The 26,089-nt window shown below is 37.0% G+C and overlaps 1 protein-coding gene across 1 annotated transcript; it reads left to right on the top strand.

Moving 5' to 3' along the window:
• Nucleotides 1-3: 3 nt before the first annotated feature.
• Nucleotides 4-25,413, top strand: LOC126334750 (ER lumen protein-retaining receptor). Its single transcript, XM_049997318.1, has 5 exons — nucleotides 4-400; nucleotides 711-900; nucleotides 3,402-3,471; nucleotides 3,919-4,171; nucleotides 21,397-25,413. Exons 1-5 carry the CDS (start codon nucleotides 310-312, stop codon nucleotides 21,429-21,431), a joined length of 639 nt encoding a protein of 212 aa, XP_049853275.1. The 5' UTR covers nucleotides 4-309; the 3' UTR covers nucleotides 21,432-25,413.
• The last annotated feature ends 676 nt before the right edge of the window (nucleotides 25,414-26,089 follow it).

Below are 26,089 nucleotides of genomic sequence, written 5' to 3'. Positions count from 1 at the left end.
CAGTCTGTGTGGAGAAACCTAGATAGATATTACTTTTTACTGTCATTTCATGATAAATTGTTTCCTGCTTTATTTCTGTATCGAACAGGTTCAAATATTTGGTTTAAAACTTTTTTTTTCTACAATATCAAGAGTTTTAGCTCGTGTCACCCATCATTCGTTTAGCTTGTTGCCAACCTAATAACCATGTACACAATGCTGTCATATAAACAACGTAGTAAAGAAGGCTACGAGTTTCCACGGTGGTGCCATCTGCGGCTAAGCCACGTCATATTTTGAGACTCAAACTCTTCAGTTTATTTTACCAAAATGAATATATTTCGACTAGTGGGAGATTTATCGCATCTATTAGCAATAATAATCTTACTGCTGAAAATATGGAAGACTCGTTCTTGTGCAGGTATGTTTTGTAACGTGTATCATATAGACATTGTTAGTTGGCTGGTAGCCGGTTCGTCTACCGATAACCACCATAATAATGCAAATTAGAACGATAAATTTTGAAACTTTCTGCATCTAACTTCTAAATTACTTCTCCATTTTTAGAATACGCCATTAGATGTGATTACACGTGCTTTTGTGTACAGTATGTGTGAGGTCAGATTAACTGTCACACAATGGGATATTGACTAGTGTACACGTTTGATTTTTCGCTAGCCAATAAAGACTCTTAATGTGCATAACGTTGTAATCTAAAACATATGTTTCAGGGATCTCTGGAAAATCTCAAATACTCTTCGCGTTGGTGTACACAACGCGGTACTTGGATCTCCTGACGTCTTATATATCAGCATACAACACTGCCATGAAGATATTTTTCATCGCTGCTTCCTACGCAACAGTTTACTTGATGTATGTCAAATTCAAGGCAACATATGACCACAATCACGACACTTTTCGGTGAGTTTGTTTGTATCCTGCAAGTGGATACTGTGCCTGTTATTTTCAACAGTAGACCTTTGTTTTGTGATCTGGCTAACTGCATAGTTTTTGCAACTGATATTCATTAATGTTGTATTTATGTTGGGAAAATATTTCCTTTTGGATCATGTGAGGTCAAGTTTTTACACTTTCAATCTGGCATTAATCTTGGCAAGTGATCTGTGGCAGTCTGTCTTTCATACAGCATTAAATATAAAGACACTAAATGTAACCTCCAAGTAATGCATGTAATATATGTGGAAATTTAGTTGCAACTTTGTACAGAAATTTTTTCCTACCCTGAAACAGCACTGTATCTGTTGTACGGTGCATGCATCCCATGTTTGTATAGGAAGCCCTAATTTTCCCGCTGCTGAGTGATATCTTGAAGTTTGAAAGGCATTAGTAACAAGAAACCCTCGGTCCAACATAGAACCCAGTACTTTGATTTGTTAAAGCACTCATATTTGTATTATTTCGTAGTCACCTTAATAGATACTTTGTGCTGGCAAATAATTACTTTTTTGATAGAGATGCTGTTCAACTTTGATGGCTTGTATCATGTTCTAGACTCTTTCTGGGTCAGGTGAATCTATTTTAGTTGCGGCGATAGACTTGCATGTAGCATAGCCCAAGACCTAGGTCCGATTGTTAGGTGACATTGTGGTTGTGAGATGAATTAAGAACATTGGTGTTACATATAATACAAATATGTAACACAAAGAAAAAGGCAAGGGAGAGATTATATAACTCCTACCTAATTCTGTATTGTATATTGTTTCCTCCATGGATATGTAATTTATAGGCATCTAAAGCATGACTTTACTTCAGTAACGTGGACAAATATAAATCAGTCTAAATTTTGGATGCTGAAACATCACGAAACTGTTCTAATATGTCTGTATTAACTAATAGTTTATAAATGGCACTTAAGTAATGTAGACATACTATTTTCCCCAAGTCACACTTTTCACTAAATGGAATAAGATTTTTATTTCCAGCTGTTTAAAGTTAAATACCATAAATCAACTGTTTAAGTTAATCTGAGATTGGGTGATGTCAGTTGCCACATCACCTAAACTGTATATTCTCACTGCTCATATATTCTTCAATCCATTGTACATTGCTGATAGCTTGCTTTCAAACTTGGATATGCAAGACTGTACTAAATCATGGTTCATATAGTTGTAAAGTTGTTCATAGTCAGATGTGTAGTTATTGTTTTATTTATTTATATGTTCAGTCAAACAAATGGCTGAAAGCTTGCCATGACGCAGTGTCTTCTGCAAATTAGTACATATATTCATTTTTCACATTTTGCCACCCTTAAATGTAAAATGGCATTCTTAATAGACCAGTTGACTAGTCACTCAGTAAATGTCAAAACAATTCATGCTATATGAGGATATTTTTCTCGTTGCCTCCTTTCTGTTTTTCTCTTCTCTCCAAAGTGGGAGATACAAGTAATGTCAATTTTGATGCAGTTTCTGGATATGACCATTGCCGATGCTTGCAGAGATATGGGAAGTTGCTGAAAATGCAAAGTGCACATAATCAAAACAGTGATAAGATCAGTACTAAATGTTTGAAACATTATTAATTTCCTACAGCTAACTTTGTTCTCGTTGTTTTATATATTTAATATTGCACCTTGAATAACATGTGGAAAGGAAAAGATTATTGATAATACATTCTGCCAGTGGTGACTGCTTCAGTAGTTCCAATGGACTGAGCGTCAATGCTGTCACGACCAGTATCACAGCTGCATAATAAGGAAGATGGCAGCAACCAAGAAGTCAGTTTCTTCGTGACAATGGCCAAGGAGCTGTGGCCAAGAGCTCATGATGTATAACTGCTTGAAATGGCTGCAGACCCAAGAAAATTTCCCTTAGTCACATTGTCGTGAGACCGTACTTTCATACATTACACCTAGATGATAAATCGATGTGACTGAGGCAGGCACCGTACCATTAATACTTTATTTCAGCATTGCAGCAATGTTTGTCTACCCATCCTCATTAACACACGTTCGGAATCCACTCTCAGATATACATTTCTAGGATGGTTTAGTGCCATGTTGGTCTTTTTTAGCACGAAAATATATTTTTATTATACTGTTTCATTACTTGATTTGAATTTTCCTCATTTTTGAATTATTTTCATGGAAGTTAACTTCAGTTCACTCATTATTTTCAACAGCTGCAGTGTGGATGACCATTCATCTTCTAGAGGGAATGTTAAACAGTAGAACTGCGTATAAATAAGGGTACATGCACGCATTCTTCCGGAACTCCACCAGGAGAATGGTATACATTCCCACTCCCTCCCCATCCCCTTCCATCTTTCATTTGTGTGTTTTGGGGTGGGGAGGGATCAATTACGAGAAGTGGGTGTGTTTGTTCATACTATTGTTTGTATTCTTCACATGGTATTCCATGACTGCATTGCTGTTGTCATTCATTGTCTTTTCATTTTTACAGAATTGAATTTCTGCTAATTCCGGCTGTAGCACTGGCGCTCCTGATCAACCATGAATTTACAGTGTTGGAGGTAAGAATTAGCATTCAGCTACCCATAGTTCCAACTATGCAAACAAATATTGCATTTCAGATTAATGAAATTAGAAATCAATAAATCAGTAAGTTGGGATAATGTAGATCTGCAAGAAATAAATCAAAGAACTCCAGTACGACTCGCAGATAACTACTCAGCTGAAATTTATTTATTCAGTAAATTGTGTGTATATAATCCCTACATTTGGAGACTATTGTAATTATGCTGTCCTACAGACTTACGTGGACACTTTGTTTCGAAAAATAGATGTTATGTTTACAACCAAGTTTGGGGGGAATCCATTAGCAGACAAAGGAAAATTTTATAGATTATATGCAGCCTGTGAATGTGTCACTCATATTGTTACATTTATTTCATCTTTTATCACAGAGTTCAAATTTTCCCGTACATGCAGCAGTGTGCAATTGTTTTGTGCCATTACAGGTGCTGTGGACTTTTAGCATCTACCTTGAATCAGTGGCAATCCTACCTCAACTGTTTCTGGTCTCAAAGACTGGTGAGGCAGAAAGCATAACATCACATTACCTGTTTGCTCTGGGAGCTTACAGAGCACTTTACCTATTGAACTGGATATACCGTTACTACACCGAAGAACATTACGATCTCATTGCCATTGTAGCTGGTATTGTCCAGACAGTACTATATTGTGACTTTTTTTACCTGTATATTACCAAAGGTAAGTGATAACTAAAAAAAATATTTTATATAGACAGTATTTCAAGTTTTCTCAAGTTAAATTTCCTGTTATATTCCTCCACTGTGACTATTACTCATAATAATTTAGATCATTGAACAACACTCATGTGAGTTTGACTGTCTTTGATAGGTCCTTAGGTAAAATGTGGTTTAGTTGCTTAAAGAATATGTTATGTTTTTTACAGAAATAAATTTAAGAAAGGAAACTTTTGAATTTCGTACATTATGCACTTTGTGTACAGTCTGGACTGGGAGGAAATCCTTTAAGTGATGTAGATTGCCCTGTAACATTGAGGATATGTAAATTTATATAACTCATGTTGCAGCAATCCTTAATTCAAAGCTCTGGAATGTTTACAGCATCTTTGGTGAAAGAATTTTGGAATACCATGTTCAGTAATTCCTCATCAGAGGAATTACCATCAGGAACTTTACCATTGCATGCATATAGTATCTTGTTGCTGGTAAGCTTTACATAAGACCAGAACCTCTTTGGATTTTCTGTCAGGTTTTGAGACAGTTTTGTGGATACTATTAGAGGTATCCCACATTGAAGTATACAACAGATTTCAGGCATCTGTAAACTGTAGCTAAACCTCATAATTTTGCATTCTTTTAAATCTGGAATATTTCTTCTGTTGTTTCTTTAGCAATATTCTCACCTGTTTTGTGTACCATTGTAGTTCTTTTCAATCTCATATTCATTTACTTGATAAGGAGAGTTGCCCTCTCAATGGGAGGAAGGTATTACTATTCTGTCCTGAAACCAGGGAAGGATCCACATATTTTAACTACCTAATGACCAACTTCTCCATGAAATGGGCTGTGTAAGCTATTTAAATGAATGGTCAACCACCGTCTTTGTTGGTGCGTTGAAGCCGGAGGGCATATATCGTAATTCCAAAGTTGCTTTCAGTCTTTCTGATCCACTACAGATCACCTGGTTCATCTGGAATCTGCAGTGTTCAGTGCTTTCTTTCATCACCAACATCTGATTGCTGTGACTGCCTGGTGACATCTCATCCTATCTACATTTCATGAGTGGCATTTCTGGGGCAGTTTAATTTTCTATCTCTGTGACTTTTTCGGGTCGAGATAGGTTTGTTTCTGTGCAACCAATATGTACAGGAAACTGAAGTACCTCAGGGATTGGTTCTGATTGTAATGCTGGTTATCACCATCAATGGCACTGCAAATGCAGTAGGCCCCGCAGTCTCTCCCATCAATTTATGTGGATGATCTTTGCCTGTACTATGCCTTTGCATCACTGCGCTCCACTGAGCACCAGCTTCAGTGGGTTGTGTGGAGAGTGCATGACTGGGCTTAGTCGCAGCTATCAATTTTCTCCTGCAAAATCAAGAGTTGTGCATTTTTTCTGACTCCGGACTATGCATGTGCACCCAGAAATTTATGTTTGTGACACTTTACTTGAAGTCATGTAAACTTTTCAATTCGTAAGTATTTTATTTGACAACAAGGTAACTTGGCTTCCATATGTCTGGCAGTTAAAGGCAACTTGCATGAAGAAGCTAAATGCTCTGTGTTCTTAGTAACTCGTTGTGGGGAGCAGACTGCATTGTTCTTCAGAGGTTTTACAGAGTGCTGATTTTATCCCAGTTGGACTATGGATGTGTTGCTTACAGGTTGGCAGCACCATCCATACTGTGTTTGCCAGATCCTGTTCACAACACTTGTGCAAGTGACAATAGGGGCCTTCCGTACAAGCGCTTTTGACAGCCTCTTGGTAGAAGCCGGTGTCCCACTGCCGCGGTTTAGATGACAGCAGCTTCTGGCTAATTACACACACAGTCATTATCTGTCAGATGCCTACTCACTCCGGTCACCCAACTGTGTTTGACAATTGACTGCGTACTACCCAAAACTGGGTAGACCAGCTGGGATTTGATTCAGTACTCTAGTGAAGGACTTCCAGCAGCCTCCTTTAGTCTGTGTTCCAAGGGCTTCCTCCCATGGTCTATACCCTGTCTTGTGATATGGATTGGTCTCTTTTGTGGCCCCAAGAAGGTTGCTTATTCTACTCTTGTCAGGCACCTGTTTTGTTTGATCCTCCATGTTTATTCTAATTCAGTATGCATCTACACAGACTGAAAGTCAACGACAGGGTTGGTTACGTTTTGCACATGCCAGGGTACATGCAAAGCACTCTCTGTTAAGTGTCTGCAGTGTATACACTGCAGAGTTCACTGCCATATCTCAGGCTAATCGGGATGTCAAATCCCTTGCCATGACAAACTGCCTGATTTTTGTCTCTCCATAAGTCGCTTATAAGGCATACCCCTGTGCTACCCCAAAAATCTTTTTCTCACTAACAGCCAGAACCTACTGGTTGACCTTTACATCACTGGAAAGACAGTGATTTTCATCTGAACACTGAATCATATAGGCATTCCAGAAAATGATCTTGCCAGCCATCTAGCTAGAGACATAACTACACAGGATCAACTTGACATCGGGATACTGTGCCCAGACTTACAATTACAACTTTGACATAATATTTTGAGGCTCTGGGAATAGGAGTGGCTGGCTACTATGATCCTAAACAAGTTAAGTCATTAAGGGATCCACTAAAGTGTGGCATGTATACTTCCATGCCTCTCGGAAAGATGCCAGTGTGTTATGCCGATTATGCATTGTCCACACGAGACTCGCCCATGAGTTCCTTCTGCGTCAGGAGGATCCTCCTCACTGCAGCTGTGGTCGTCTACTGATGATAGCACTTATTCTTTTTCAGTGTGCCCTGCTCTCCGATCTGTGGCATGCTCGCTGCTTGTGTACCCCACTACCTCAGATGCTTGTGAATGACAAGACAGCCACTGCAAAAGTGTTGAAATTCCTGAGGGAAAGCGGATTTTATGCAAATCTAAAATGCTACCCCACTTTCAGTGTTGAGGGGGGGATACCCTTCATGTGACTGCAGGTTACCTTCTTCCCCTCTTCACTATGTTGTGCCTTTAGACCCTCTTGTGCATGATGCTGCACAGGTTATCTCAATTTTCTTTTACCTATTATGTTAAAACTCTGTGACTTCCTTATATAGTTGGAGAAGCCCACTCCCCATTTTTTCACTTTTTTGCCTGTTTCTCTCATGAAATGGAAGGACTAATGACTCAGTAATTTAATCCCTTTAAACACATAATAATAATCATCATTAATTTACTCTAAGTATAAAACTTAATGCTGTCAACACTATTTCTTTCAACTTGAGCCATATTTGGTGGGCACTAAAATGGTGTGGGTGGACTGGAGACACTTGAAGGTGTCAAGCTAAATTTTTATCTGCTTTTTTAAATAGATGCAGTTTTCATTGTTTTTGGTTTATTTTTATGTTACAGTGTGCAATCGCATGACTGTGACTTTGCACGATACTGTTTGCTCAGGATTTTTGGCACATAAGAAGCATATATTATCATAACTACTTACACTTAGTGGACTCTAAACTAATTGCTCAAAGTAATTTTTGTAGAAAGTGTCTAGTAGAGTTTCATATGATTTATGCATGCCATGATTTTAAACATGTATTTTTGTCAGTATATCAAAGGCAGATTGAAGTCCCTGTCAACTAAAATTGTATGTAGTTATTTGAAATGAACCTCAAATTTTCCATGAACCTTTCAATAGTTTTAACATCTAAGACGAGGCTCAGTAAAAAGAACAAGCTATTAATTCATTGTGGTAGCCGAGTGTAGCTTCTACCCATATAAACTTAAAAGAGCTATGAACATCAGTTTGTCTATAACATGAACTACTTTCCAACAGCTGTGAACACACCACCACCATTTTAGTTTATCCTTTTTGTACACCATTAGGTTCCTAATAAAAACTTGGCTGAATTTCTCTCTAACATCAGCCAATTTAATGCTTTCTAGGAGCACGTAGAGCTCTGGTCCTTTCCCAGATCAACTATGACAGTCCACAGGAATAATACTGTTGTTTGATTCACGTGCATTTGCACCAGTACACTATGACAAAGTCTTCAGTCCTATTTTATTTGAGTAACCGCAGCTCACAAATCTACTTCACCGTTATGCAGTGATTACCAACCTGGGGATAATTACCACCAGTAGGGAACGGAGATGAGATTTGTTTGGATAATAAAAATAAAAGGGCTCAACTATGTTTTGGTCAGGTCACAAAACAAAATTAGTTTTAAAATATTGTTAGTTTTATGTCTACTACGTAAGACTTAAATACTGATTATGTGAGTTTCCAGTAGTTTCTTTTCAAATGCTAGCAATATGTGTAACACAATGTCAGGGATGTTACAGCTTGTGAAAGAAATGTATTAACATCCTCTTCCTCACACATTTCACCCTCTTTGCACATTCTTTGTACCATGCATCTATGTCAGTAAAATCAAGACATACTTGATATGTCATTAAATATATCCATAAATGCATTCAAGTTATAGGTAGTTCCTACAGAGGACCAGAAATTGCTTCATCACGTATTTCACAACAGATAAATGAACTAATTGATAGCACAGTACATCAGTAACTATGTAAAGGCCACTATGCTTCCGTTGGGCTTAGCTTTTGTTATTTTTTAAATGGTGTTCAAAGAGAGAACTTGTTCATTCTAAAATTTAGTAAGGCACATCTGTTGGTGTGATCACACTTAGGGGTAATTGTCTAAGAAAGATTGGAAACCATTGCCCTAATGTGTTGAATAGTAGACAGTGCTCCTTCATTACTTTTTACACATGCCAAACAATGTGTTTTCACTAGTAATTGCCTCGAAAGTTTTTCTATTCAGTGAACTACTTAGACACATATGTTGTATATCTGAAGGGTCCTCCAGAATTATTTGGTCAAAATGAAATGAGAGCTGGAGAGAACCAAAGTGTACAGTGATCGCTGTAACAAATCGGTCCACTCAGCATACGCATCGAGAATGTTTCCGAATCAGTTAACAGCTGAATCAGAAAACATCCAAACCTGTGTACCTGACAGTTGTGATACTTGATCCTTCAGTGATGTTGCACACAAACCTACAGTCACAGCTCTGCTTGGAAGAAGATAATATACCTGTGGTTGAGAAACATTTGCACACAAAATATAATCCCAGTTGGGTGCAGGCATTGACAGTATATGATTGTCAAGTTTGAGTTCTTTTCACATGTATTGTTCATGTTTGAAAACACATTAATATGGAAGATCCCATTTAACAGTTGTTCATGTTGATGGGCCACTTGATGAGTACACCATTTGACCCTTGTATCTTCCTTTTAGGAGTAATTGGCTTCCTAACTAGTGCACAAACCTCTTCAAACCATGAATATTTGTCTCACAAATTTTTATGTTTTGCCACTGTGGATTTATCATGTCAGATTTATATGTGGCACTCATGCTCTTTTAGCTGTTTCTTGACCGGTCAACCTGTCCAACCAATGTAAACTTACATTCTCTTAGAACTGACCTAATAAACTCAAGGTGTGTGCAATGTATTGGTAGCACAGCTGGTGGTCACAACAAGTTTATTATTTGTTTCTCTGATAGATAAATTTAATCCTCATTTGATGAAAAGAATTTCTCTGTATTCTCGGTGACTTCCTGCACATGTGGTAGTTCCACCTCTTCATCTCTGACTTTCGTGTTCTTAGTAGAGATGATTTTAGTGATCAGTCCAATTAGTTATCAATAAGCTCTGGTGATAGAACACAAGTGTACCATCTGGTGAGCTGTAAAATTGCACATCATGAAATGGCAACTCAGACTTCTTTTCTATTTCTGAAGGAATTCATACAGCACAATTTTCCCATGGAGGCCACATGACAAAGGTATTGTCAAAATAACAGTGGTGCAGAATTAAAGTGTCAGTTTCTTGAAGGCTGCCAATAAAGGGGTCTACTGTTAGTGATTAATGGTGAATCTCATTGCTAGGTAATACATTTGCACATGTTCCTTTCCACATGAAAAAAGTGATTGTCACATTTGACATGAAGTTGCTATTCATAAATGTAGTATTGGAAAAGACAGCGAAAATACTAAAAGAGCGAATTACCCACAATGTATGTAACCTTATGTGACACTGCTTGATGAACACTTTTAAAGTTGAAAGGAAAATCTTATGAGCGGATGGATGATGTAGCAGTGGCATTGCCTATTCAGTCATTAACAGGTGACATCTTTAGGGAAACATTGAACGAATTTGCATTTAATCTGTCATTACTGCAACAAAAATGTTGGCTTCCTAAATTGAAAGTACATTTCTCATTTGATCTCGTAGAGAGATTGGTTCACAAACTCTACCAGTATCTCAATGTACAGCACCAAAACATACGGTTTATGTTGGAAACATGGTGTGGATGATAACACTCACTATCTCCCGCAAGCCCACGAACAGTAATAGCTTTTTGCATTCCATATCCCGCTACTAGCACCACATGAATGTACTCAGTGTCATGCTATGCTGGCTGACAGTGAAATGTTTTACAAAAACATAGGGATTTTTGTGGTGTATATTTGGCTGCTGTTTTCAGGTAAAATACTTAGAATATTTAATCACATGGAGTTTTGACAGAAATTTAGAATTTTTGTAAGGTATGGAAAATTTAAGTAATGAATTGTTACAATAGCAACAGTATTTTGTGTTGAGGTTTGCAATGTAATGTGCTACAGAAAAAAAATGTTCATTGCAATAGGAGGGTACATGCACCCAGTTACAACCAGGCAATCCAGGAAAAAACCTGGAATTTTTCGTGTGGGGCAAAACCCAGGAATTTTTCATTGGTTCAGTTAAATTTTTGCTAATTTGACTGGTAAGAAATAACAAAGAACTTAACTTTAGCCCGCTAATGCAAATACTTAAAAAAGTTTTGGGCCCAGAAGACCAGTCATTCATTCTACTATTTAAAATTTTATTGACACATTTGTGTTTGATATATCATAAACGTAAACGCATGCTAGAACAGACCAAGCTTCATGGTTAGTGTTTTGTATTTATTTTAGTTCTTCCATAGATTATGCAATAACTATGGCAAAAAGTACAACTATCTTTCAATAAACAAAGCGTGAAGTGAATTCCTGAGCAATTTCTCATGTAACTGTCTTTTCTAAGGAAAAGTCAGTGCTAGGTGGAAAATGTACTCGGCCAGGTAACCCACAAAATATTCAGCTGCTGCAATTTAAGTTGTGCTCTTAGGATCCACCTAACCACACCCTCCGGGAAAAAAAACAACAAAGAATTTTTTATGACTAAAATTAATTGTATGTGTGACGGCGTGGCTTTTCATGTAGCTGTGCTGTATCTATATTAATTTAAACCATTACCTTCTCTTATTTGTGTGCTCGTGCTACTTAACAATGATGTTGCTAGTTGCTGGCAAGATCATATGACATGAGCTATGATTGACTGACAGAAGAGCATGGGAATCTCAATTTCAGTGCTTCAGGAGCTGTTGTGCTGTATTTGGTGGAATTCTTTCATAATATGAAAATATACACTGTAAATGTTGTCAGTCATGAAAGGTAAACATGTTGTTTTTCATTGGGTTTAATTCACTACAGTAGTAAAAGTTTATATGCCAACTAGCTCCGCAGATGCCGAAGAGATCGATGAAATGTATGATGGGATAAAAGAAATTATTCAGGTAGTGAAGGGAGATGAAAATTTAATAGTCATGGGTGACTGGAATGCGATAGTAGGAAAAGAAAGGGAAGGAAGCGTAGTAGGGGAATATGGATTGGGGGTAAGAAAGAGGAAGCCGCCTGGTAGAATTTTGCACAGATCATAACTTAATCATAGCTAACACTTGGTTCAAGAATCATAAAAGAAGGTTGTATTAAAAACAAAGATTCCAAGACTTACCAAGCGGGAAAGTGCCGGTAGATAGGCACAATAAATAACACACACACACACACACACACACAGAATTTTGAGCTTTCACAACCTGCGGCTGCTTTGTCAGGAAAGAGGAAAGGAAAAGGAAAGATAAAAGGATGTGGGTTTTAAGGGAGAGGTTAAGGAGTCATTCCAATCCCGGGAGCGGAAAGACTTAGACTTACCTTAGGGGGAAAAAAGGATAGGTATATACGCACAGACACAAGCAGACATATTTAAAGGCCAAAATATGTCTGCTTGTGTGTGTGTGGGGGGGGGGGGGGGGGGGCGGGCGCGTGCGAGTATATACCTATCCTTTTTTCCTCCTAAGGTAAGTCTTTCTGCTCCTGGGATTGGAATGACTCCTTACCCTCTCCCTTAAAACCCACATCCTTTCATCTTTCCTTTTCCTTCCCTCTTTCCTGACGAAGCAGCCGCAGGTTGCAAAAGCTCGAAATTCTGTGTGTTTGTTTGTGTGTTTTATTTATTGTGCCTATCTACCGACGCTTTCCCGCTTGGTAAGTCTTGGAATCTTTGATTTTAATATATTTTTCCCATGTGGAAGTTTCTTTCTATTTTATTTACATCATCATAAAAGAAGGTTGTATACATAGAAGAATCCTGGAGATACTAGAAGATATCAGATAGATTATATAATGTTAAGACAGAGATTTAGGAACCAGGTTTTAAATTGTAAAACATTTCCAGGAGCAGATGTGTACTCTGACCACAATCTGTTAGTTATGAACTGTACATTAAAACTGAAGAAACTGCAAAAAGGTGCGAATTTAAGGATATGGGACTTGGATAGACTGACTAAACCAGAGGTTGTACAGAGTTTCAGGAAGAGCATAAGGGAACAATTGACAGGAATGGGGGAAAGAAATACAGTAGAAGAAGAATGGGTAGCTTTGAGGGACGAAGTAGTGAAGGCAGCAGAGGATCAAGTAGGTAAAACGACGAGGGCTAGTAGAAACCCTTGGATAAAAGAAGAAATATTGAATTTAATTGATGAAAGGAGAAAATTTAAAAGTGCAGCAAATGAAACAGGCAAACAGTAATACAAACATCTCAAAAATGAATCGACAGAAAGTGCAGAATGGCTAAGCAGGGATGGCTAGAGGACAAATGTAAGGATGTAGAGACTTATCTCACTAGGAGTAAGATAGATACTGCCTACAGGAAAAATTGAAGAGACCTTTGGAGAAAAGAGAATCACATGTATGAATATCAAGAGCTCAGATGGAAACCCAGTAGTTTGCAAGAAGGGAAAGCAGAAAGATGGAAGGAGTATATAGAGGGTCTGTAAAAGTGCCATGTACTTGAGGACAATATTATGGAAATGGAAGAGGATGTAGATAAAGATGAAGTGGGAGATATTATACTGCGTGAATAGTTTTACAGAGGACCGAAAGACCTAAGTCGAAACAAGGCCCCAGGAGTAGACAACATTCCATTAGAACTACTGACTGCCTTGGGAGAGCCAGTCCTGACAAAAATCTACCAGCTGGTGAGCAAGATGTATGAGACAGGCGAAATGCTCTCAGACTTCAAGAAGAATATAACAATTCCAATCTCAATGAAAGCCGGTGTTGACAGATGTGAAAATTGCTGAACTATCAGTTTAATAAGCCACGGCTGCCAAATACTAAAGTGAAATCTTTACAGACAAATGGAAAAACCGGTAGTAGCCAACCTCGGGGAAGATCATTTTGGATTCTGTAGAAATATTGGAACACACGATGCAATACCGACCCTATGACTTATATTAGAAGATAGATTAAAGAAAGGCAAACCTACGTTTGTAGCATTTTTAGACTTAGGGAAAGCTTTTGACAATGTTTACTGGAATACTTTCTTTCAAACTCTGAAGGTGGCAGGGGTCAAATACAGGGAGCGAACGTCTACTTTCAATTTGTACAGAAACCAGATGGCAATTATAAGAGTCGAGGGGCATGAAAGGGAAGCAGTGGTTGAGAAGGGAGTGAGACAGGGTTGTAGCCTCTCCCCAATGTTATTCAATCTGTATATTGATTAGTGTCTTGAAAGGAGAATATAAGACGAACATCATAAAAAAAAACGAGGATAGTGGAATGTAGTTGAATTAAGTCGGGTGATGCTGAGGGAATTAGATTAGGAAATGAGACACTTAAAGTAGTAAAGGAGTTTTGCTATTTGGGGAGCAAAATAACTGATGATGGTCGAAGTAGAAAGGATATAAAATGTAGACTGGCAATGGCAAAGAAGAGAAATTTGTTAACATCGAGTATAGATTTAAGTGTCAGGAAGTCGTTTCTGAAAGTATTTGTATGGAGTGTAGCCATGTATGAAAGTGAAACATGGACAATAAATAGTTTGGACAAGAAGTGAATAGAAGCTTTCGAAATGTGGTGCTACAGAAGAATGCTGAAGATTAGATGGGTAGATCACATAAGTAATGAGAAGGTAATGAATAGAATTCGGGAGGAGTTTGTGGCACAACTTGACTAGAGGAAGGGATCGATTGGTAGGACATGTTCTGAGTCATCAAGGGATCACCAATTTAGTATTGGATGGCAGGGTGGAGGATCAAAATCGTAGAGGGAGACCAAGAGATGAATACACTAAGCAGATTCAGAAGGATGTATGTTGCAGTAGGAACTGGGAGATGAAGAAGCTTGCACAGGATAGATTAGCATGGAGAGCTGCATCAAACCAGTCTCAGGATTGAAAACAACAACAACAACAACAATAACAATTTCCGAAAGTGCCAGGAAGCTCTGTGCCAGTGCATAAAACCTTCACCGTTCAATGGATTGATAAGTTTTACAGCTCCAGGGGGAAGTATATCGCCACTTAACACAGAAAAAAATGTACTTGCACTGGGGTTATAGCGCATTTTTAACCAGAAAATCTGAGAAAAATCCAGAAATTTTTGTTACTTGTCCACAATACACCCTGAATAGTCTGTATTACAGCTCCTTATATATTTTGGTGATATTGTAACGTTGAGGCTTGTATCTTTCTTTTACATATATTTTTTCATACAAACTTCATCAACGAATGGTAAATAGATTGGTGCCTGCTTGTGCAAATTTTACAGTTCCAGGTGGTGATATTCATCGTCCTGACCAGTTAAGATACATCTGTATCAAGCTTGTAGTGCAATAGTAGCAACAGAAAGTCTCAGAATTGTCAGAGAAGCATATTTCATATACTTAGGCACAAAAGGTTTGGATCTTGACAAGTTGTGGCTCCATATCAAGTGTGTTCCAGCTGTGAGGAAGGGCCGCACCTTCCTATGCAAATTGAACAGTTGTGCAAGAGACAAGCACTGATCTCAAAAAGTCTGGTCAGTTCTATTCATTTCAAAGGTGGACCCTAGAAAAAAATTCTGCTTTCATTTTGCATAAAACTTCATATTATAGGGTGTATACAACCCGGGAGATACCCGAAAAACTCAGGAATTTTTTCATCCGGGAGAAAACCGGGAATTGTTTAGAATTCCGGGAATTTTTCATTGTTTTAGTTTTCAGTTAAATTTTTGTGATTTTGGCTGGTAAGAACCAATACTCTAACAAAAGATATTACTGTATCCCGCTACTGCATGATTATACTGCAGCAACAAAACATGAATGAGAGAAAAAAAAAATTAAGTTGCGAAGGAAATGCACCTTATAGCCATAAACAATAACAAAACAGTACTCATACAAGCGTCTGCCAACAGCAAATTGTGTCAAAGGCTTTAGGAAGACTGCAATGCTTCATAACAACAAATTGCCTCCGATGAGCGTGATGTGACAACTTTTTAAATTAGTCGTTTGAGCAGTTGCGGGTGGGCTCTTGCACATGCGCAGTTGAGTCTCGTATGAGTAGTACCTCTCCCGCTTCTGGTTACAGAAGTGTAGCTGGGCGCCACTACTTAATATTGCCCCGGTTCGGAAATAATAATAAATCTGGGGCTGATGCACAGAGCAGTCCGACTTGTGATGGGGAGGTCTAATGCCTTTGCATTAGATCTGAAGAACGTAATACTTCATTATAAAGTTAGTAGTGTCTTTATCACTTTTTAATATAGTTTTTTCGAATGTACTCGTATGTCTTTTAGAAGAATTTTCTGGATCTTCATCATTAGTTTTTGAAAAAAAAAAGAAATATGGCAGGTCTTAGCTTATCAAAAAACACAAGAATCGCTTAAAATTATTAAGAAAAAATAGCCGCATATTAATTTGTATATTTGTGTAATTTTTTCAAGAAGGTCCTCAAGTCTGTGCTGTTGACAATATGAACTTCAGAAACTGTGTACCATAATCGGAGCTTATTAACATGAAAAAGAAACAATCAGTAAAATCAAGTCTACCAAGAACGAGTGATAGACAAGTTAATGTGGAACATGTGCGCACCACTGTTGTCTTATACATGAAAGGAGTCACTGATTGGATGTGGTATGTGGCTATGAAGTTGCTCTGGTGGGGAAAAATAAAGTTAGAGACCAAAGATACTTTTAAGATGGTACCTATACCAGGAATTTATGAGGTTGGCTGCAAGTGCTTTACAGGTGGCAGCCTGTCAGGACATGGCTAAAAGACTGCAAGCATCTCATACAACTTGGATAGCCTGATAGACCCACAGTGACTGAACATTAAAATTCGTGTGGCAAAGATATACAGTTCAAAGAGTGTTGCATGCTAGCTAGGCCACCAGCTACCTCTAACAGAAGGATATGGGTTCAGATTCTTTATTGCCATTGACCACATACAGTAGAATAGGATTTTACAGTGATAGATACAAAAATAGATCATGTTACATGTAAAAATTAATTATCTTTTATACAGCTATAATCTTAATTATTAATACCAATATTGTCAATATCATAGAACTCTTTTATATGATAACATTGGTTTTTTGTTAACCAGTCATAAAATTTTATTTTGAACTTTTTAAAAGGCAAGTATCGAACGGAAAGAGGAAATTTGCTAAAAATTTTGAGTGCATTTATTTTATGGGAGTTTCCTATTGTTGCTAGCCTGTGCCTCGGAATGTCAATGTTTACCTTATTTTTATTATTGTGTTTGTGAATTGTTTCCTGGATACATTCTTTAATGTTCTTCCTGACAAAGAGTGCAGCCGCATAGATACTCAGATTCACCACTGTTAGTATCCTAAGCCTGGTAAAAAGAGGGCTATAGTGTTCTACAGGACCAGCATTACACATTATACGAACAATTTTTTTTCTGATATGAGGGGAATGTCCCCATATGAGTAGGCCATATGATATATTGACTGAAAGAGTCCAAAAAATATGCTATACAGGGATAATGATTATTTAACATCTCTGTTTCCACATGATGTAGGTCACTATTGAGATTTTTTTGAGGATTTGGCTTACATGCTCTCCCGAAGTTAGTTTGGCATCAATATGTATTCCTAAGAGCTTGACACTTTTATTTTGTAGATTCTTAGATAATCCTAACATAAGCTTTTGGAGGGGACTGATGACCTCAGGTGTCAAGTCCCATAGTGCTCGGAGCCATGAGCGTTCGTGTTTTGTCTGGGTTACACACAAGTTTATTGGCTGCAAACCGATTCGATGCAGAGTCAAGAGTTTATTGTGTACTCCTATCAAGAGTTGGGACATCATGGTGGGAAGTAAGCGGAGTTGTATCATCTGCATAGCCGATTACAGACTGTGATACAGAATGGGGCAGGTCATTGATAGCCACAATGAAGAAGGGGCCATGGACAGAGTCCTTTGTCACACCTGTACCAATTTCTACAAATGGGGAATGCTTATTTCTTATTGAGACAAACTGTTTTCTGTTGATCAAATAGGAAGAAATCATTGCTTATGTAGATTTTTGTACACCATAATAATCTAGTTTTGTTAATAATATATTCAAAGGAATGCAATCAAAAGCTTTACTTAGATCACATAATACCAGTGACATCATCATCTTATTTTCAAAAGTTGTTGGAGTCTGATCAACAATTTCCAGAACAGCTGAAGTGGTATTTTTACCTCTTCTAAATCCATATTGATTGTTGCAAAGCAGATCATGCTTTTCAGAGCAATTGCTTATATGAAAGTACATGAGTGATTCAATTATTTTTGGAGATATTGGCACAATAGATACTGCTCCGTAGTTCTAGTGGAGTTGTTCATCACCCGTATTGGATACGGGGATAATTTTCGAGATTTTTAGCAAATCTGAAAAAACTCGATTCTCTAAACATTTGTTAAACATAAAGCTTAGTGGCTTACATATGAGGTGGACTGTTCTTTTAACAACATAATTGGACATCCAGTAGCAGTCCATACATTTGGAATTTGATAATTTAGCAGCAGTTTTACGAACTTGATCAGGCGTGATATTGTTCTAGTGAAACAAAGGTCCTTGGGGTAGCTGGGGACCAAGCAGATCCCTTGCAGATGTGTCTGTGCCCATAATTTTGTCTCTGAGTTCTCTGACTGACGTGACACGTAGTCATTCAGTTCTCTTGGATCAAGCAGATTTTGATATACTTGGCTGGAAGAATTATCTTGTCTAATAACTTCCCTTGCTGCCTTACACTTATTTGGAGCACCTTCTATACACCTTTCACAAGCTGCTTTTTCGGCTTCTCTGAGCTTAGCCTTGTAATACTTTTTATTTCTATGGTAAACATTGTGGACCATATCCCTTTGTTCAGACCCTTGATTGTCCTTGCTTTTATATGTTCATTAGAGTATGAGCATATTTTGTCTAATTTCTGCCAGTTCTTTTGTATATCAGTTTATTTTTGTATTTTTATGTTCAACTGAGGACCTAACTTTTATTAATGGGGAACAGGAGCACCATGTATGGCTATTTCTTAAAGAAAGCTTCAAAACCATTTTCAGCTCCTGAATGACACTCAGAAACAGAGTTCCAGTTTGTGTCCTTTAACTTGTTAATAAATGACATCATGTGCACCTCTCTCTCTGACCTCTTACCCATTGGTATAAGATGGTTTATTATGATAAAGTGTTAAAAGCAATGGATCACAATCTACAAAAACACAATCAGCCAAGCTAACCACATATTCCTCTCTATGCAAATTAACAATAATATATTGTCTAGGCAGGCATCATTATGAGTAGGACACTTGTTTGTGCAGTGCAAGTTTAAAGATCTTAATATATTAAAAATGTTCTGGAGTCTTGCTGCCTTGAATTTCCCATTTTAATATTAAAATCGCCACAAATAAGTCTTTGTTTGAAACTTAAAAAGCTTCATGGCCACTAGTTCAAACTGTTCAAAGAAAACAATTGTCTCCATTTGGAGACCTATACAGGCTAACAATTACCATGTTTTCTTCAGTCAGTCTTACACAGCTAAACTCAGCATTTACATCTGGACAGTAAGGCGTTATATTTAATTTTGAAAATTGTTGGCCATGCTTGATATAAATTCCAGCACACCCATTTTTTCTGTTTTTCCTGCACATTGTCAGCTAAAATATGTCCTTGAGGAACGAAACTGTCAGCTTATTTTCTGTTTGCCATTATTCTGACACACACAACGCACATCTACATCCTTAATGTTACAAAAATGTTTTGATTCTAACACTTTATTTCTTAAACAACAAATATTGACTTGCAGTAACCTTAATATTTTGTCATTGTTTTCATTTTCAAGTGAACACTGATCTGCATGTGGCAAATCAAAGTTGCACGTCTTGTTTTTGAGTTGGAATTGCTGGAATATTTACTTCCGCTAAAAAAGCATTTTCATCAATGCTCTTGGTACAAGTCACTGTTTCACCATGTTCCATGTTAAATTCTAAAGATACATCAGTTTTGTCTTTCAAAGGTATAACATGCTTTATATCTCACTGCATGTTTGATTTTGCATGAACTATATCCAAGATCTTGCAACTCACAAATTCTTTTCCCAGTCTGTTGATGTGCAAACCATTTGATGTATGAAATCGTTTCCCTAGTGTGATTATATCAATGTGTGTTGCATTTTTGAATTCCTTGCATATATCTTGCACAGCTTTATTTTGTGTACATAAAAAACAATCACATTCGTGTTTCGGAGTCTGTGCACGGGAGAGCACGAAATCTTTTGCTTTGTTTTTAGCTATGTTGCTTGTCCCCACAAGAAAGACAGAAAAATCACTACTGTTCAGATCTAAGATTTTTTCGTGATTGATTGCGGTTGCTGCCTTGAAATTTGCACCTGGTTTCACTATGCTGTTGACTTTGTGTGCATATACTTTGAAGTTCAGACAGTATTCCTCACCCCTGACTATTAGTGTAAATGTCCATTTTACTTGCGGGCCTATTTTTTATTTGGTCTATAATCACAAGTACCTGTTGCATCTTGATTCACATTTTCTGTCTTCTTTTTTTTTCTTTTTTGTCAACGCGAGATGGTGATAACACACAAGAATGACTACCGCGGTAAATGAATATTGTTCACATTCATGTTATATAGGTTGTTTTTCCGCGGCAAAATACTTCGTTCTCTTGTCTTGTTTCTGCAGTCTTCGATCCTGCCATGTGGTTTCACATTGTTCAGTTTTTTCAATTCATAGAAGCTGCAGCCCACCTTGGGACAGAGGGATGTCAGTTTGTACAAAGGGCAGGTGTCACATTTGAAACTTGTTCATGCCTCTATGCAAGTATCTTTTCTTTGCTTTCGCTTGCAATTTAAGGCCTGACCCAGTCAAGTTCTCTTTGTTTAATATATTATATATATTTGTGTTCACAACACATATCAACAGTGCAAATAGTTTGCACTATTTAAATGCTACAACATTTGCTGCATTACATCATATGCACCAGGAACTCAGACCTACTTTGTCACTTGAGGCGTAACAAATCGCACATCTTAAAGACGAGCTGGAACAACAGTCTCAGTCTGCATCTCTGCAGCAAATGTCCTGTCTCGGTAATCATTTACCCTCAGTATGGAAGCAATGCAACCAGCTTGGCCTCTTCCGCTGATTCATGAGAGCTTTTGCAGTCTCTCCTTTGCTGTAACCATTTACGTGGCCATATGTCTCAAACGTTGAAATTCCAACTGTAAATGATTGTAGTCAAAAGTAATTTTTGCTGTCTTTAAAATTGAAGTACTGGATTTGCAGTAAATTTTCACAACGAATATTGTCAAAAATGTATACGTGGTTTACAAAATAAAATTGTACTTAGAGCTTAGTGATGTGATTGTCTTTAGACAAAAGCAGTTTAATGGCATTGTGGCCCATAGGGGTTAAATTGAGAAATACACACTGCGAGAAAGCAGTGCTAAACTTTCCTTGATATGACAGACAACAATAAATTATGTATTTGTCATAAAAATATTAAATCTCACCTAATAACTACATCATATTCTCACAGTGTAAACATTTCTGTTTCAGTTTTAAAAGGAAAGAAACTACAGCTTCCAGCTTAAGGTGCAAAGAACGTAAAGACCTCTGTTTAAATTGAGGTTGAGCTTGTTTTATGCCAAATGTTAGTCATCTGTGTGGGATTAGCTGAAAAGAGATGACGACTTACGAAGAATATGATTGTGAAACACTAGTGTTAAGTGCACAGAAACATTTCATTAGTGTCATGCTGTTTGCATGAAACTGGAACTGTAAACTTAAATTCACTTACATATATGCACATCGTTGGACTCGAGGATGAAGTTTCATTAACATGTAGTTTTGTAACAGATGTTTGATAATTTAATATACTTTCATTTTAGTAGTCTTATTATTCTCAAGACTGCATGTGAATATGTGTGAACTTCATGTTAAGATTGTGTATGAATATAAAGCAGTTTCAGAAAAAATACTTCATGAAATTATTTGTATCTAAGAAGTTACCATATGGAATTCTATTTCTGTTTGTTATAAATATTACAGTATAGGAGCCAGTGTGTACAAACATGTTTTGCTAAACTCAGTGGGGTGAAAACATTCCTGGTAAAGGTATCTTAAATGTGAAGTAATTCAGAATAATTGTCACAGTGGCTGCTATTCTTTAATTTATTTTCTTGTTTACAAAGAAGCTGATTAAAGAAGCACATTACAGACATAGTTTCTAACATGGTGCATTTACTGTACAGTATTTTTAAGTAGTATGTATGCTACTTACTTATACCATATACCACTTCTAAGAAAAAAATGAATTGCATGATTGAGATTTGCTGTATGACTGTGGCTGTTTATTTCAAAGCTGTAAAAAGTTTTAATGTGTGGTTTAAGTTGTGATGACTGTTTTTGTACCTCATGCTGTAAAAATTGCTGTATTTTCTAAAATACAATTTGACATCATATGAGCCCTGTTAAGTGGTTAAGACAATAGTAAGAGAATATTTACAGAGATAGTAGAATTCCACTACAGTATTCTACTAATTAATTTCAAACAGCAGTGCATATTTGTAGGAGCATTTGTCATCATATGGGAAGAGGAACTAAAACAAGTTTTATGGGTATTCACGGGGGTTTTTTGGGAATGGTTTACTTAATTCAGTGAGAGAATAATGGCACTTGGAGAAAAAACTATAGTACTTATCAGATAAGTGTAATGATTGTGTCACTAGTAGCAATTATATTTTGTTACTTGTAATGTTTTTTCATAGATGAATATCAGGCATGAATGGCCAGTTTTTTAAAAAAAAGCCATAAATGAATAGACAGTATAAAAGAGACATAAAATGTGAATAAGTTGCTCCCACAACAGTGAGCACCTGTTTAACTTGCTTCATAATTCTTCCACTAGAATAGTGTGTTATGTGGAGATCTCAGTGATTAACCATCCTCCTTACTGAATATCTACATTCAGTTTCTTTTGCCTGTATTAAATCTTCAGAAATGTTTTGGTTCTTTAGTTTTATTCCTACTGTCTGTGTCATTACACTAGCATCAGGTATTCTTTTCTCTATTCTTATACTTGAGAAATATGTTTGATATTGAGCTTCCTATAGTGTAAGATAGTCAGCAGTTATTGCTATGCTTTTTGCTTGGATATGAACAGTATCATACATATCACTGTAATGCAGTTTCTGACAAGGATGTTCCTTCTTGCCATCTTTCCATAATGGTCAGTGTGAACCATCAGGTTCTACATTATTTCCAGTATCTTTTGTGTGTTGCATGTAAGGTTTTTGTAACCAAATGCCTTTATCACCAGTAGCGTACTTCCAGGTATTCTGCCAAGTTGTTGGCTGCATTCTGTGCACAAAATGCAAATAATAGCTCAGTAGAGCACCAGAAGCACATTATTAATAAGTCATGCGGAGAACACGAGAGAGATCACCGTCTATATTTGCATTTGCTGGTTCTTTCTCCCTCCCTATTTGGAAAATATATTTCACCAATTGAGTATCCTCTGCAGATACTTGCAGCCAGAGAAACAAAAAAATAGCTTTCTTTTTAATTTATTTTTTTCCTTAATAATCTTACTATTGTGAGAACCGAATTCATCTTCACTTTTAGCGACATAACTTCATCACACACAGTTACTTTTTTATTTCGCAAATTTAAGTAGCTGGGAACAGACAAAGGACAATTTTTGTGTTACGTAAGTTACAAAAAATATGCCTTGAACTAAGCACCTGCAAAATAATGGAAATAGTAAGCAAGCACTGGCTACAAAGACCAAAGGAAATGCATATTGTCATTGTGTCTTCACAACTTGGAAGTATTTGTGGCATGTGGAGCCACTTTGGTTATCCAAATACAGATACTTTTGTTATATGTAAAACTGGTGGTACTGTTTGCATCTATTGCTCTGTTAGCTGTTGTGTGTGAAATCAAGCTCATTTGTATTAATGAGTCATTTTACCAGAAGCTACTCAGAGAAAATGTGTGTACTTAAATGCTTCATGAACTTTGTCATGTGACATATGTTTTGGAATTAAAACTTTATATCAAGATGGAAACACACATGTACCATTTTGAATTAGCAGGAAACTACAGTATGAGAGACACACACAAATAACTGTTTGTGCTAATCAAAGATTGTGTTCTGAGAGTCATATACTGTAATTTCATCACATTCAAACCCGACATTTTTAAAAATTATAGACATTCTCGGATCTGAGTGTCATAGTACATTTATTCAGAAACGCTTTCCACATTTTATATGTTTTGTATTAATTCTACCAACTTATTTCACAATCATTCATCAGTTGGAGATTTATGCTGTACATGGCAGTAATGGCTGCACAGTAGATACCTGTATTCAAAGCGTATGGGTTTAACAATACAAATATTATCTGCCTCCAAGAATGTTAGTTCTAAGTATAATATAGATTCTTTTAACTATTTATTGGCTAGTACAGCAGTTTTCTACAAAGTATTGTCTGGTGCTGCAATCACTTTTTAAGTTTGAGATGTGTTATTTTAATATAATGTAATGAAAATGATTTTGTTTTGTTATACAACATTATTCAAAACTATTTCCTAATTTGTTATAGTAATTAAATGTTTATTATGTAATAAATGCTACAGATTGCATTCAAAATTTCTTTTTAGTGGAAGGAAATCATCGTGGTCTGTACAGTTTCAGGCAGTTCTATTTCATAACAAATTAGCTGAGTAACAGAACTTAACCTCTTTCAAAATTGGCTACCATTATATAGAACTCCTATAGCAACCAGTGATGGTCATAAGGAACTGTTACATGTTTTTTTAGTTGTGTTACTCCAACTTCAGAAGTAAGAAAGTATACCAGGCAAGGGCTTTAATCTGTGGTGTGATGTGTGATGCCTTACACGCACACACAGAAATAGAATGAAGCATTGACCTTTACCATGTTTTGGAATGTAGGTTGTGGTAACAGTCTGCTCTGAACCATAATGAAGGTTTAGTGTAGTTTGGAGGTGACAGTTTGGTTGTAATTTGGCAAAGACATGAATGTGAATATGAAATCTTTAAGTTTATTAACTTCAATTAAGTTTAGTGAAAGTAGTAAGTTACTTAAAACTGAAATGCAGTTGATGTTAATTTAAAAATCAGCCATGATAAATATCAGATAGGAAAGTCACTTGCCATAAGAGCCACAAGAAGAAAAACAAAGAACATGTATCCATATTTTGCAGTTTCAATTGAATACTTTGTTGAGCATCTATGAATACTACACGAGCAAATGGGATACAGAAATTAAAAACTAATACCTGTGATTATTGTAATATTGTATTGAAGCATGGAGCTAAAAATAACCATTGACTGCCAGACATTTGAAACAGTGTCTTATTTTTATGGAGCCAAGAGAAAAATGGAAAACTTCAGATAGTGTGAAGATTTGTCTTGAGAAAACATAGGAAAGTCACTTGCCATAAGAGCCACAAGAAGAAAAACAAAGAAAATGTATCCATATTTTGCAGTTTCAAATGTGATGTACTTAGTACACTCTAGGTATAAATTAAAAACAGAACAACTGGAGATATCTTTCTTTTAGTGTTCAACCCTGAGGTTGGTTTGCAGCAGAGCGCCATTCCTCTCTTCTGTCTGCTTTCCTCTTCATTTCCACATATGTGTTACATCCAACGTCATTCATGATCTGTTGCATGTATGATATCCTTGGTCGCCCCCGCCGATTCCTTCCCTCAATAACTCCTTCTGCTATTGTACCAATGATATTGTTGTGTCGTAGGATGTGCCCTACAAGTTTGTCTCTTCTTGTTTGGATGTGCCTCCACAGAGATCTGGTTTCCTGTACTCTTCTAAGCACCTCTTCATTTGTTACTTTGTCTGTCCAGCTGATCTTCAACATCCTTCTATAGCACCACATCTCCAGGGCCTCTAGCCGTCTTCTCTCTGCTCTTCCAACTGTCCAAGTTTCACATCCATATAGGGCCACACTCCAAACGAAACCTTTCATGATGCGTTTCCTTATTTTCAGACTGATGTTGTTGCTGGTGAGTAAGTTCCTTCTCCGATTAAATGCAATTTTGGCCTTTTGTATTCTGGTCGCAATTTCTTTCCGGCTTCTACCATCCCTTGTGATTTTGCTTCCCAGGTAAGTAAATTCCTGTATCACTTCCAGCTCCTCTCTTCCAATTCTAATTCTCGGAGGTTCATATTCTGCTCCTGTACTGCATACCATCACTTTAGTCTT

Source organism: Schistocerca gregaria, chromosome 2 (assembly GCF_023897955.1).
Source record: "Schistocerca gregaria isolate iqSchGreg1 chromosome 2, iqSchGreg1.2, whole genome shotgun sequence".
NCBI lineage: Eukaryota > Metazoa > Arthropoda > Insecta > Orthoptera > Acrididae > Schistocerca > Schistocerca gregaria.
The sequence above is the reverse complement of the archived record's forward strand: the minus strand, read 5'-3'. Positions and strand labels throughout refer to the sequence as shown.